Source organism: Ceratotherium simum, chromosome 7 (genome assembly GCF_057802395.1).
Source record: "Ceratotherium simum simum isolate JZ-2026a chromosome 7, ASM5780239v1, whole genome shotgun sequence".
Taxonomy (NCBI): domain Eukaryota; kingdom Metazoa; phylum Chordata; class Mammalia; order Perissodactyla; family Rhinocerotidae; genus Ceratotherium; species Ceratotherium simum.
In genome coordinates this window covers 64703546-64716914 of record NC_141906.1, presented here as the reverse complement: position 1 = coordinate 64716914, position 13369 = coordinate 64703546, and the positions used below count along the sequence as shown (strand labels likewise).

The 13369-nt window shown below is 37.8% G+C and overlaps 1 protein-coding gene across 1 annotated transcript in view; it reads left to right on the top strand.

Annotated features, from left to right (window-relative positions):
• ZW10 (zw10 kinetochore protein) overlaps nucleotides 1-8987 on the top strand; it is a 35464-nt gene extending 26477 nt beyond the window's left edge. Inside the window, exons 11-16 of the mRNA XM_004427314.3 lie at nucleotides 888-959; nucleotides 3046-3215; nucleotides 4324-4454; nucleotides 4970-5101; nucleotides 5906-6108; nucleotides 8388-8987. Of these exons, the coding sequence (XP_004427371.1) occupies nucleotides 888-959; nucleotides 3046-3215; nucleotides 4324-4454; nucleotides 4970-5101; nucleotides 5906-6108; nucleotides 8388-8508 (829 nt within the window). The 3' untranslated portion in view covers nucleotides 8509-8987. The remainder of the gene's footprint in view (nucleotides 1-887; nucleotides 960-3045; nucleotides 3216-4323; nucleotides 4455-4969; nucleotides 5102-5905; nucleotides 6109-8387) is intronic.
• Nucleotides 8988-13369: the final 4382 nt, after the last annotated feature.

Genomic DNA, 13369 nt, shown 5'->3' with positions numbered 1-13369 from the left:
GATCACAGAACACCAAACAATATTTTTGTATACTGAATGTCTGTGGACATTCTTTTCACTAAAAGAAATAGTTTTTAATGGGACAAACAAAATGCACTACTCACTACAGTAACCTACTTCCTTACTATCAAACCTCAAACAGCAACGTAAGCAGCAAAAATAAAATAAAATAATTTAATCAAGTATTGTAGTAATCAAGTGGTAAAGGTGTTTTGGGGTATAGTAACCATGACTTATTTTTCTAAACATTTGTGGAATTTCTGTGACTTATTCAAGGTACATAGTTTAAGATATTCTAAGTAATCTACACAAATCTTATATTTGCTCTTTCTAAGTATATTTTAATAATAATCTTTAGGTGTTCTAAGGCCAGATTTAAAGGGCAAAAAACCTTGAGGTTAGATTCTGTCCTAGAAATGTTGATTCATCTCCTCGCACTGGGGTAAGAAAGAGAAAAGGTGAAAGCTGCAAGTCAGCCTGATTCTAAAAGAACCAAGTGAATGCCTTTATTGATACCTCGCCCTTTGCAGAGTGCGTCAGTGAGTGGGTGACATTTGCTTGAGGCTTAGCTCCATTTGTTACAGAAGGGATACTCTGGGTACTGGCAGAACACAAATTGATAAATGGAAAAGAGGCTTTGGGTTGGCTGCTGCTATTCTTAAAATTATTAATGGATCCAGGTTTTTAGAACTGCTGTCTAGTTAGTAAATACTGGTTGAGAATATATTTCCATCTAGATTAATCACTGTTTTCAGCAGTCACCAAGTAAAGTGTTCTCTCCAACTGTAGTTTTAGCTGATGATTCTCACTTAAGCACTTAGTTTGAATTTTTTTTCTCATTTCCAATTTATCCTTATGCATTTCTGTTGAAACTGTTTTCCTTTTAGTGCTGTTCAACTTTTCTACTCAGTGAGGAATATTTTCCATTTGTTCCATGATGTTGTACCAACATATCACAAGTAAGTGCCACTGTATCTGATTTCTGTATAACATTGTATGTCTAAAATGGTAGTAATGTCGGGTTAAAACCAGTAATTTTATATTCCACCAAAGATATTTTGGTTACTAAAATTCACAATAAAATGCAATAAACCATTTAAAATACATGTTTAAAGGACATTCGTCATTTATTAATAAATTAATAAGGATACTATAATCTTTCAATATAGTCGATAATGCAAATTTAAAAACTCAAGAGAACTTTTCCCTGTTTTTGATGGTAGGTATTTTCAGAACCGCCTCACTGTACTTGGTTACAAAACAAAAAGGCCGTCACTCCACATTGCTATCCACTGAACATACCACATTTTCCCTTGGCATTCCTAGCTTTGCAGGCTTAATACCACAAGAGATTGCTATTTAACTGTCGAGTATGATCAGCCACTCTTCCTAGCTATTTACCTAACATCTTGGATTTTAAAAGTTTCTTTTAATATTAATCTGAAAAGTTACTCATAACTTTAAGCCTCTAGGAGTTCTCTCTCTTATCCAAATTAAGTGTTTTGTGTGCCTTTTATAAATGTGTTAAATAATATGTCAACAAAGCTTTTCCTTAGTCAAGGACTCTGGCTTTAAAGAAAAAAATCAGTTTATTATTTGTAGTATTTTTTATTTCAGATTTTTGAATAATTGAGATGTTTTTAAGTAGGCCAACCTATTTTTGTTATAAAATAGAGCTTATTTATTGTGAACCTTATGTTTATTCGTATTTTCTTTGCTGTGGTTTGAAATTTTTATTTCACTTTCTACGTAGTCAAGTAAAGGAAAAGAGAAAACATCTTTGAGTCAGCTAATAGCCATGTCCTTGGAGATTCAGAGACAGTTGGCTTAGGAGTTTTTGTGCTTAGAAACATTTTCACACTGGTGTGAGGATTTGCCTCTCTTTCTCCTTTGTATGGTCTTGGAACTTTGTGCTGGACCAATGGTTTACAAAGTTTGGTGTGCATCAGAATCACCAGGAAGGCTTGTTAAAATACAGATTTCTGGATCCTGTGCCCAAGGTTTCTAATTCAGAAGGACTAGGGTAAAGCCTGAGATTTTTAACAAATTTCCAGGTGATACTGATATTGCTTGTCAGGGGACCGCACTTTGAGATCCACTGTTCTAGATTAGAGTTCTCTGCTTTGGCAGTACTTTAGAATCTCTTATGGAGCTTTAAGAATATATATATTTACCTAGGCTCTGCCCCTAGAGATTTTGATTTATAGGTCTGGTGTAAGACCCATGCATTTGTGTTTTTTTAAAGCCCTACAAATGATTCTGATGTGTAGCCCAAAATGAAGACAACTGTCTTAGATTGTTAGTTTCTGACTTTGTATATTCTAGCCTGACATTGAATCAGCAAAGTAGGAAGTATTAATTGAATGACTGCTAGTGGATATATAGCAGAAATATAAGAGAAGATCTCTTCTCAAGCTGGGTAGATAGACTAATATGTATGGAAGGATTAGAGCAGTGATTTTTGATCTTGTATGAAAAATAAAATCACCTGGGATGATTTAAGACCTATAAATGCCCTGGCTTCACTCAGAGGTTGTGATTTAATTTGTTTGGGGTGAAGTCTAAACAGTTATATATTTTAAATTTCTCAGTTGACTCTAATCTGTAGCCGGCTTTGAAAACTTGTGAATTAGAAAATAGTTAAGTGCTTCATTATACAAATGAAATAAGAATTTGGAGAAAGGGGAAGTAAATCTGTATTTCCACAGACTTAGCAGTGTTAAATTTCAAGGGAATTATTCTGTACAGCTATGCTAGGTTTCCAGTACGAAGAATGACACAGGTAAACATCTTGATTGCTTTACTCTTTCTTTTTTTGTTAATCACTGGGATACTTTTATAGGATAAGGTCACATTTGGGCAAAACAACCACGCTCTGATTGAATGGGAGTGGGGGTGATGAGATTACATCTTGTTATGTACTGCATTTATACAGTAGACAATGGTTAAAGCCTGGAAATACATTAAAAGAGCAGTAACTTTTCATTAGCCCCAACTTCAATAACAGGTGATTTATTTCTTTTTCTACCCCTCCCCCTGGTCTAGAGAGAACCTTCAGAAACTGCCCCAGTTGGCTGCCATTCACCACAACAACTGTATGTATATTGCTCACCACTTGCTGACCCTCGGGCATCAGTTCAGATTACGTCTTACCCCCATTCTTTGTGATGGCACTACTACTTTTGTGGATCTTGTACCTGGCTTCAGGAGACTTGGTAACTAATACCTTAAATTTTAGAAAGCGTATTGATTATGCAGTTTCTCAGCCTAGTGTCTTTGTAATTTATGAATGACATGGTTAGAAATTAGGTGGTGTTCCTGAGCTATATTGGAAAGTGGGAGGGCATTTAATTTACAAGTGATCCAGTTATTTAATTTGATAAAGTGAATGCAGTCTTTGTGGAAGCATTGCTTTTTCATGACATGATTTCATGGTACATTAGAGTTCCAAACTGCATTACTGGTGTGCAGTGAATTCACCAAATCAGAGTTATGTTAGTAGAATGACATATAATAAGATTTGTATTGTGACAATTCTGTTTGCATTGTTGGTAAGAGCTCACTAATGTCAGTGCTTGTTCTTTTGCAAAACCTCAAGACAGCTGCCCCTTCTTCTACCTCTCTTAGCTTTACGTGGGATTATTAAAAATCAAAAGAGGGCCAGCCCGGTGGCATAGCAGTTAAGTTCATGCGCTCTGCTTTGGCGCCCTGGAGTTCACAGGTTTGGATCCTGGATGTGGACTTACACACCATTCATCAAGCCATGCTGTGGAGGCCTCCCACATACAAAATAGAGGAAGACTGGTACAGATGTTAGCTCAGGGACAATCTTTCTCTAGCAGAAAGAGGAAGATTGGCAACAGATGTTAGTTTAGCTCAGGGCCAATCTTCCTCATCAAAAAAAAAAAAAGAAATGAAATGTGGGGCAAATCAATATGTTTACTATAATGATAATCTAAGAAAATCAGAGAATCTTTATGATTCACTTAGCTTTTCAATTCCTGACCTTTCCCTTAGGTGGTGTAGATATATCAGAAAAATAAGTAGCTGTTTCTTCTCTATAAGTAATTTTTCTTATCTGACTCTGGACAAACTATTGGGAAAGACTAATCCTGAGGGTGGGTTTGGAGGGACTGGCTAATGTGTTAGAAATGATTGTTTCTTGTAACCTTAGGGCAGCTTTATGATGTTATCTGGCAAGCAGTTGTTTTCACCTAGGCAGAACAGATATATGATTCATGCTTGTCTCTCCTGTTTCGCTCTGGTTTTGCAGTGTGTGACTGAACAACTTTTAGAATTCTTTATTCTATTTCCCCATCATAGGGACAGAGTGTTTTTTGGCCCAAATGCGGGCACAAAAAGGAGAACTTCTGGAACGATTATCAAGTGCTAGGAACTTTTCAAACATGGATGATGAAGAGAATTATTCTGGTGCAAGTAAAGCAGTCCGGCAGGTGGGAGGCTGTTGTTAGCTCTGGAATTTGTACTCTATGTTTAGATAATCCCCCCTTGTTTTTTAAACAGTGAAGAATATGTAATAGGTAGGCTCAGTTGATTCCCCACCACCCCCATTGGAAAATTTGGATACCTTTTACATTCATGTTGTCAACCCTTCCCCTGCCCCACATCAGCCCAATGGTGTGACTAGTTATCTAATAAGTCTGTGGTAGCAAGTATTTGACCCATGAACTTGAGTTTGGGAAATTTTAAATATTAGCTTTCATCTTAATGCCCCTCTCTCCTATGTGATTTATCTTTTTACAGCAGTTTTCCCATCCTCAGGCTGAGTTTACTTTTCATCTAGCAGGGATAGCACTAAGGTTAAATGTTCAAGAAGCACATATTCTTGATTACCTCACCTTTGGATAACACTTCTTCTCCCCTACACACACAAATGATAAATGTAAATCTGAAAAATAGGAGTTGCAACAATCTCTTTTCCATGTAAATAGCTGTATTCTTCTGACAGGTACTGCACCAACTGAAGAGACTTGGAATGGTGTGGCAGGATGTCCTGCCAGTGAATATATATTGCAAGGCTATGGGGACCTTACTCAATACAGCAATTTCTGAGATCATTGGCAGAATCACTGCCCTAGAGGTAAGGGACATTAGATGCCTCACCAGGCTTGAGATGCAGTTCTTGTTCCAGATTGTCACTTTACTGAGAAGATGATGTTGGAGTCTCATTTTTAGTCAACACAGATGGTAGAAGAAATTGTTCATGTTTTATGTCTAACTCATTATACTGTCATCCTTTCAGTTTTGTCTTAATTTTGTTTTGCTGGAGACTTGCTAATCTCTATCTGTTATACCTGTATAAGAAAGTAGGATTGTATTGATTCTCCATTTAGCCTCTGTAAATTATGAATGAGGAGGTTGGAAACTGGGTAGTCCCAAGACAGATTGTAAAGTAGGAAGTCATATATTTATTCAATTTTCAGGTGAACTAACTAATTTAATTTAGTAAAGTGAAATGCAGCCTTGTGCAGGTGCCACTTTTCCAACACACTGTGGCAGTGTGGATTATATGTGTCATCCTACAAGAGAGTTGCCTGGACTCTGCCAGCTGATGCCTCTAAAGCATGGATTGGCTAAACTCTTATTTGTAATAACATCCCCTGCTTTACAGCAAGCTGTGCCACATTCTACTGGAGAAGTGGGCTCTTTCATGCAGGCAAACTAAATTACTGACAATCTGTTGAAACATATTTTGTGTCTTTCTAGCTTTAGGGGTATTGTCAGAGAGCTGATGAAATCTAGTGTCTAGTAAGGTATGCTAAATTAGTTGGAAAACATTTTGTTGTAGCTGATCCCCTGGACAGCACACAGCAAAGATCTACCCTTTTCTTATTACTAAGCTGGCCCAATTCTATTCTGTTGTGTTCCCTTGGTGCAAAATCAGGACATCTCTACTGAAGATGGTGATAGATTGTATTCCTTATGCAAAACAGTGATGGATGAAGGACCCCAAGTATTTGCACCTCTATCTGAAGAAAGCAAGAACAAGAAATATCAGGAAGAGGTTCCAGTCTATGTGCCAAAATGGATGCCGTTCAAAGAATTGATGATGATGTTACAAGCCAGCCTGCAAGAAATTGGGGATCGGTGGGTATAACCCTTCTGTAGAGGCATATATCTCTCCACAACTATGACGAGTATTATTGTCATTGATAACAGTGCTTTTCTCTGTTTCTTAATGTTACTCAGGAAAGAATTTCATATTGAGAAGTAGTAGTTGGGGTTTTCGCATGGTCTGTCATTGTATGGATCTCATAATCACTTTCTCATATTTGATAACATAAAGATGCCTTGTTTCATTTTATTTTGGTCTTGAACATATTGTTTTGGCATGCTGTACAGATGATCTTGCATTTGTAAGAAGTACAACCTTGTAACACCTGGATGGAAATTGTTGCTCATTTTAACCAACAGTGGATACATTTTAAGATTGGCTTTGATATGTTAACAGAGAAGTGGCTTTTATCTGTACGGAGTATTTGGCATCAAACCATTGTTTGATCGACCAGCAGTTTTTCTGCAGGCAGTACAATAATTTTAGAGATTAAGCACCATACACATAGAAAGGATTCATCTTTTCTTAAATATAGTGGGTGATGTTTTCTCTCAACACCATCAGTTAACATTACTATGCCCAGTAATTGTATGCTATATCAGATCATACTGAGTGTGCAGAGGTTGTTGATACTGCCCAAAACAGAATAGATGTGGGTTAGTTATATATATATATATCTATGGATGCTTTTATTATTGTTTTGGTAGATTATTAACAAGTGTGCATACCTTGCATAGGGAACTCCTTGAATAGGCTTTAAGGTACATCTCCATCCCTATAGCTATTTGTCTATCTGCTTTTGCTTGGCTTATTACAGATGCCCAATTATATTAGACCAGTCATCCTAGATGTGTCTGAGTTGTCCAGCAGATATTGTCCATTCTAAAACAATGTAAAGGGGATTTCTACTTGAAAAAAATCACATCAAAATACCTCTAACTACATTTAGTACAAAATTTAATTTATTTATTTGTTATTTACAAGTCCTTAGTGGGTAATAAGATGTCTTTAGGTAAGACTCCAGAGGGCAGCAGATAAGAATTTTTCTTTCTGCTATTAAAAGTCCCTCTTACAGCCTAAGAATGATCATTAATTCCTTGTTATGAGAAAAATTACAATACTGGTATTTCTTAGCTTCTCTTTTTCTGCATCAGAAGTTTTTTTCCACCAGAGATTTCCGTAAATTTAAGTATAATAACTAATTGAGAAAATTTTTTTTTACCAAAGAAACTACCTCCCATCATATAGTTTAAACATTTTAAAATTATAAAATATACATATGAAAGAGTACAGTATATGTAACATATATTCACAGTTTAAAGAAAAAGAGTAAAATAAATGTTCCTATACCAATTACCCAACTTAAGAAAAATATTACCAGTACCTTTGAAGACTCATGTGTACCCCTCTCCATATACTCCCCACCAGAGGTAACCACTATCTTGAATTTTGTGTTATTTATTTTCTTGCCTTTCTTTAGTTTTACCACATTTGCTCATGTCCCTAAACAATATAAAGTTTAGACTTGCCTGTTTTTGAACTTTCTGTAAGTGGAATCTTCTATAACTTGCTTCTTTTGTTTAATATTATGTTTTTGAAATTCATTCATGATGGTGTGTGTAGCTGCAGTTCATTTTCGTTGTTTTATTTCATTATACAAATATTTTATGGTTTATCCTGTTGCTACACATTTTTACCAGTATTTGGTATTACGAGATTTAAAAATTTTTGCTAACGTGGTGTGAAATGGTAGCTCATTGTCATTTTAATTTACATTTCCCTAAATTCTAATGATGTTGAGCATCTTTTTATTGATCATTCATTTTTCTTTTGTTGTAAAATGCCTGTTCATATTTTTTGCCCTTTATTTTACTGGGTTACTTGTGATTTCATTGTTGATTCATGGAAGTTCTCTATGTATTTTTTATACCAATCCTTTGTCAGTTAAAATTTGTTGCTTGTGGTTCACTCTTTAAAGTAGTTACAGATCCCAAGACTCCATATAACTATATGAGAATGTGGTCATAATTGTCAAGTTTAAACAGGGCTTAGTGAATATAGAATAATGGAGAACAGTCTTATCTTTCTAACTTGGTTTCTTCATCTGTCTGTACTGATACCAAAATGTAGCCAAGAAGCAAAAGAGGTCAAAGAGATTGAGTGGTAGATCTATAAAGAAGGGGAAGGATGCCAAGATTTGTTTTATTTCCATTTAAAATAAATAAGCATTTGGGATCAAATAAGCAATTTTAAAGTCTTGGTTATACTTTGGTGACATAATAGGAAATAGAATTTGTCTTTTATTTTGCAGGTGGGCAGATGGAAAAGGGCCCTTGGCAGCTGCATTCTCTTCCAGTCAAGTAAAAGCTTTAATTCGTGCCTTGTTCCAGAACACAGAAAGAAGAGCAGCTACCCTTGCTAAGATTAAATAGCTCCATCTTCCTAAGAAAGCCATGTCTTGATTATGTGGATTCCTGTCTTGGCATAATTACTCCTTTAAAGACTTCTTGGAATCACCCATTGGTTTTGATGAACCAATATATCATGGAAGTTTGATTTCACCTAAGAACTCCTTACCTCCTGGCCTGTATGAGGCTTTATTGAAGAACTGGATGTTAAGACAAGATGTCAAGAGAAGCACCTCAATTTGTTAACTTTCTAGCCACTGTCCCTTGATAAGAAACAGCATTATTTCATGTTGCTTACAGGGCCCTCTGGGAACTGTATTCATTGTAAATGTACGCCCTGGCCTCGGATCAAGGAATCCAGGAGGTTCCAAGAGTCAGGGTAAAGAATTTGTGAGCAAATGGGAGATATATTTTGGGGGGTAGGGGAATCATATCTGGCCTTGCAGGAATTAAGGAGACTTCCTTTAATATTTCTTTCCAATAAATAATGCTTTTCAGAGTAATGGATGAGTGTCTTTAATAACATGGGAGCTTTGACAAAAGAGACCAAGTTTTCTTATCTTCTCTGCCATTCATTTTATTGACATTTATGATCCTCACAGAGGACTCGCTGACTTATCATCTTCTTTCTTCATAACACTATCTGATAATTTCTCAGAATTCCTAGGACTCCTAGGACTTTCTTTCAGTATAAATTTTTGGCACTTTTTGCTATTTTAACTAAATTCTGTTTTCTTGGTTGGATTTTTTTTGCCTTCTCAAGCTCCACTGCTTCTCTACCTTCTCAAATGACAAAAGTTTAAATTACCAATGTTTTTTTGGCATGTATGTGCCATGAGACGCTAACTGTGGGCTCTGTAGTCTAATCCTTTATTTGGTGGACAGAGGTAATCCTTCAGGTCAACTTTTTGTGTTTTTAACTCTGCAGCGTTGGAGGTACATATTATGTTAAGGTTATCCTGGATCTCTGTAGGACTCTGGATTGTATTTCTTCAGACTGAAGTATGGTTTCTCATGAAAAGAAGGTAAAGGGTGTGATCTTTATGTGCTTTTGATGCAGATGCTGTCTGGAGGAAGTTTTCAGGACAGTGGGCATGCTTCCTTAGGCCTCAACTGCTTGATCCCTGGCACACACACAACAAATTGTTTTTCCTTCTGCCTTCAAGTGTTCTGCCTTGACCCTCTCATTCTTAGTTCTGGCTCTGCCCCTAGTCATTCTGGTTGCTTAATTTTTCTTTTACCTATTTAGGGGTCATAGAAGAATGAATAAGAAAGAAGGCTGGTTTTCTTTTTATAACAAAGCTCAGTTGTGCTTACTGACAAGCTATTTATCTGTACTCAGCATGTCTTGCTATGAGAACTCACAGAAAAAAATTGCCTGAACCAACTTTAGTTTTTAAGAACAAAGGAGTTGTCTTTCTTGAAAGAAGAGGAAGGAGCCATTTCACAGGTGAAGAAGGTACCTGTTTTTGAAAATTCACACAATTTCAGGTAGCTGAAAGAATTCTCTCAACAACTGAGAGAATGGGGAACTAAGGACAGAACTGAAATAAATGCATCACAGGACTATTGCACAGAACATCAGATTTCTTTTGTTCATAGAAGCTATTCCTGTTGCTTGACAGGTACAGCAATTTGGGGGTGGGATCTCGTAACTGAAGAGCATGCTCCTGACTCCTTTCCTCCCTTCAGTAGCAAAGAAAACTGCATTACAGTTTTCCTGAAGCTGTGTAGACTCTATCCCTCAGGACTATTTCCTCTAACGAATAGTTGGAATACCACGGCACACAGAGCAGGCAGACTCCATCCTCTTCTCTGGCCAAGGCAATTGATAGCTAATGATTAAGTGGATGTTCATTCTGGTTAGGGATGAGCCATCTGATGGAGCATGTGGGAGTTGAGTCTGGCAACTCTTACAGGGACCTTGAGGGTACCTATTTTGATTGGGAACCTGAGTTGGAATGGGAGTAGAACCTTTCTCCTTTAGAAAGAGTATGTAGATTATGGGAGGAAGGGAACGTTAAGAGGCTTGACTCATTTAGTGGATACATGGGCCAACTAGAAGAAACCTCTTCCCAAATAACAACCAGAACTATACAAATGACTTTGAGAACTGAAATTCAAGAAAGGTTCCCCAAGATTTTAGTAAAAAGGAAAGTTTTTGTTAAAAGGCAAGACTGCAAACAACTTAAATCCATAAAGTGATTTGATAGTTACTATGTGGATCCTGCATTGTTGGTGGCACATTCCACAGTCAGTTTTGCATGAAGATTTCTCTGTAAAATGGAGATCCTCCAGATGGCACTCTTTCCTCAGGCCTGGTAGCATCACCAGGTAGCATCTAGGCCTGGTCTCTGGAAATGAAAGCCAGGGAGCCTGTCCGTTTTTCCCTGGGCTTATATTCTGGCCTCCGTCAGCCCAGGAAAGTTATCCAGATCCTGAACAGCATCTACACTATAAGCTGCAACATGTTGCTGAACAGTCACTTGTGAATCGATCAGACAGTATTTTCTTTGATTAATACCATTGTTGAAGGAATGTGGATAATTTCCTTCCTGTTCTTGCAAGTACTTATGCTATCACTTAAGGCAATGATTCCCAGCCTTTTGTGGAGTTTCATTCTGTTGTTTGTTTTATCTGATTTCCTGAGATTTTTTCTATGTTCTGAAAGTTCTGAGTGGTACACACACACCCATCCACCCCCTCGGGTATTTTTGTGATAAGAAAACTGGCCCAAAGAAGTAGTTTGTCCAAGTTCCACAGCTAGTTTGTGCTACGGTTAAGTGAAGGGGTGTATAGGAGTAACTGGGAAGGTAGGTGACTGTAAATGCAGGAAGGGATAAGGCTATTGGAAATTGCCTCACATACAAAAAGTCTAGGTACAAAGTAGTCCTTTTAAACTGGGTTTTGATGCCCACATTCTTCCTAATCACAGAACTGATTTTGAACGTTTATTTTATGATAATAACTTCCTCCTAAAAATACACATTTTGCTAAAGCCTAAAATTTCCTCAAAGCTACAAAGCCCCAATTTTGAGAAGTATTTCAATTATCCTATGGTTTAGACAGAAATTCCTCACTTTGTCATGAGGAGTTCGGTTAAGAGTTATGTGATGTCACGTAATATACCTGGAGATAGCCTTAGATGTCTCAAACCCAAGTTATGAAATCTCTGTTCAGAGCTTGGGGAGGAGGGCGATAATTCTGATGAGCTATGTATAAGCTCTTCACTCCTCCTCAGAAGTCAGGTGCCCTAGATTTCTGGTGTAGTGCAAAAGGGGGGGGGGAGTAGATGGGTTTTAACTGCTCCAGCTATTGAAGAAGACACTAGAACCAAGGCCAAAGACACCTACTCCTTCCCTTGTCTCAGCCTTATAAGTCTAAAACCTTCCTACATTCATTCCACTTACATTTATTGGGTACCAGGCGTTGCTCTAGTCACTGAACAAAACTCCCCCCAAAACAAAAGTTCCCTGTCCCTCTTGTGATTTAAATTCTAGTGACAAAGACAGCTAATAAACATAAAATAAGTAAATTAGTATGTTTGAAGATTTTAAGTGCTATGGAAAAAATAAATGTAGGGTGATAAATGTGAACTCTACTGGAGTTCCGGAGATAAGGGAAAGAGGAGTGAGCTGCCATTCTGAAGAGGATGGTCAGAGTACACCTCCTTGAGAAAGTGAGTGAGCCATGTGGGTATCTGGGTGCAGACAACTCTAAGCAGAGAGACCAGCCTTTGCAAAGCCCTGAGCTGGGAGGAGTGTGCCTGGTGAACTCAAGGCATAGCAGAGTGAGGGGGAGAGTAGGAGGAAAGGAGGTTAGAGAAGTAACTGGAGAGGAGGGGATAGATTGTGTAGGCCATTATAAGGATTTTGTGTATTTATTTTTACTCTGAGTCAAATAGTAAACCTTTGGTAGCTTCAAAAAAAAAAAAAAAAAAAAACAAAAACCACTTAAAAATGGAAACATACAAAAGTAGAGAAAACAGTATGGTGAACCCCTAGATACCCATCACCCATCTTCAACAATTACAATCATACAGCCAATCTTGTGTCATCTGTACCCCTCCTCACCCACTCCCTCCTCCTTGCTGCTGCAAACACACACTGGATTGTTGAAGCAAATGCCAGACTGCATATTATTTCAAACCCAGGGCTCATTCCTATGAAAAGTCTGAATTTTGTTTCTTTTGAAGCTTTCTCTTTTTGCATCCTTACAGCTCTTGTCTTTCCCCGCTCCCCTCTAGCTGCCCGCCTCCCTCTTTTTCTCCCCAACCTCAGTTCTCCACTCAGGCTCACCTATATCCACTCCACTCTCATTCCCTGAGCTCCAGGTGTGACCAACACCTCAAATGCTGTTGACAGCTGACCCATGCCATCACTTCCCCTTTGAGTTCTCCTTCCCTCTGCCCCAGCCACTTGCTCCGGCTAACCCAATCCCACAGTTTCTGGGTGTTCAAAAGGTGCCCAGAAAAGACTCCTCTTGCTGATTGTTTCATCAGAGAGGATATCCCCTATCCCTTTGGAACTAGATTCTCCTGGGTTCCTTTCACGGAGAATCCTAGTAGACAAGGTTACCCAGCCTCAGCTACTGAGTTCTGGGACTGGTGTTGGCTGAAGTATGGGACTGGTGTGGTTTAAGTCAGGGGAACCTCGTTCCCTAAGGTCTATCTGGGTGGAGTGGGGTGGGGAGTGGAGCAGCCGCTGGTGGCTTCTGTCTCCCATTCCCATTCTCTGACTTTAGAAATGCTGCTTTAAAAGAATAATAATTGTTTTCATTTGCATGAAGGGCTCCATTTATGCTTGATTACCATGCAGTATTATAAAAATTATGCATAACATTAAATATGTCAGATTAACTTTGTTATAAATTTCATTTAATTTCA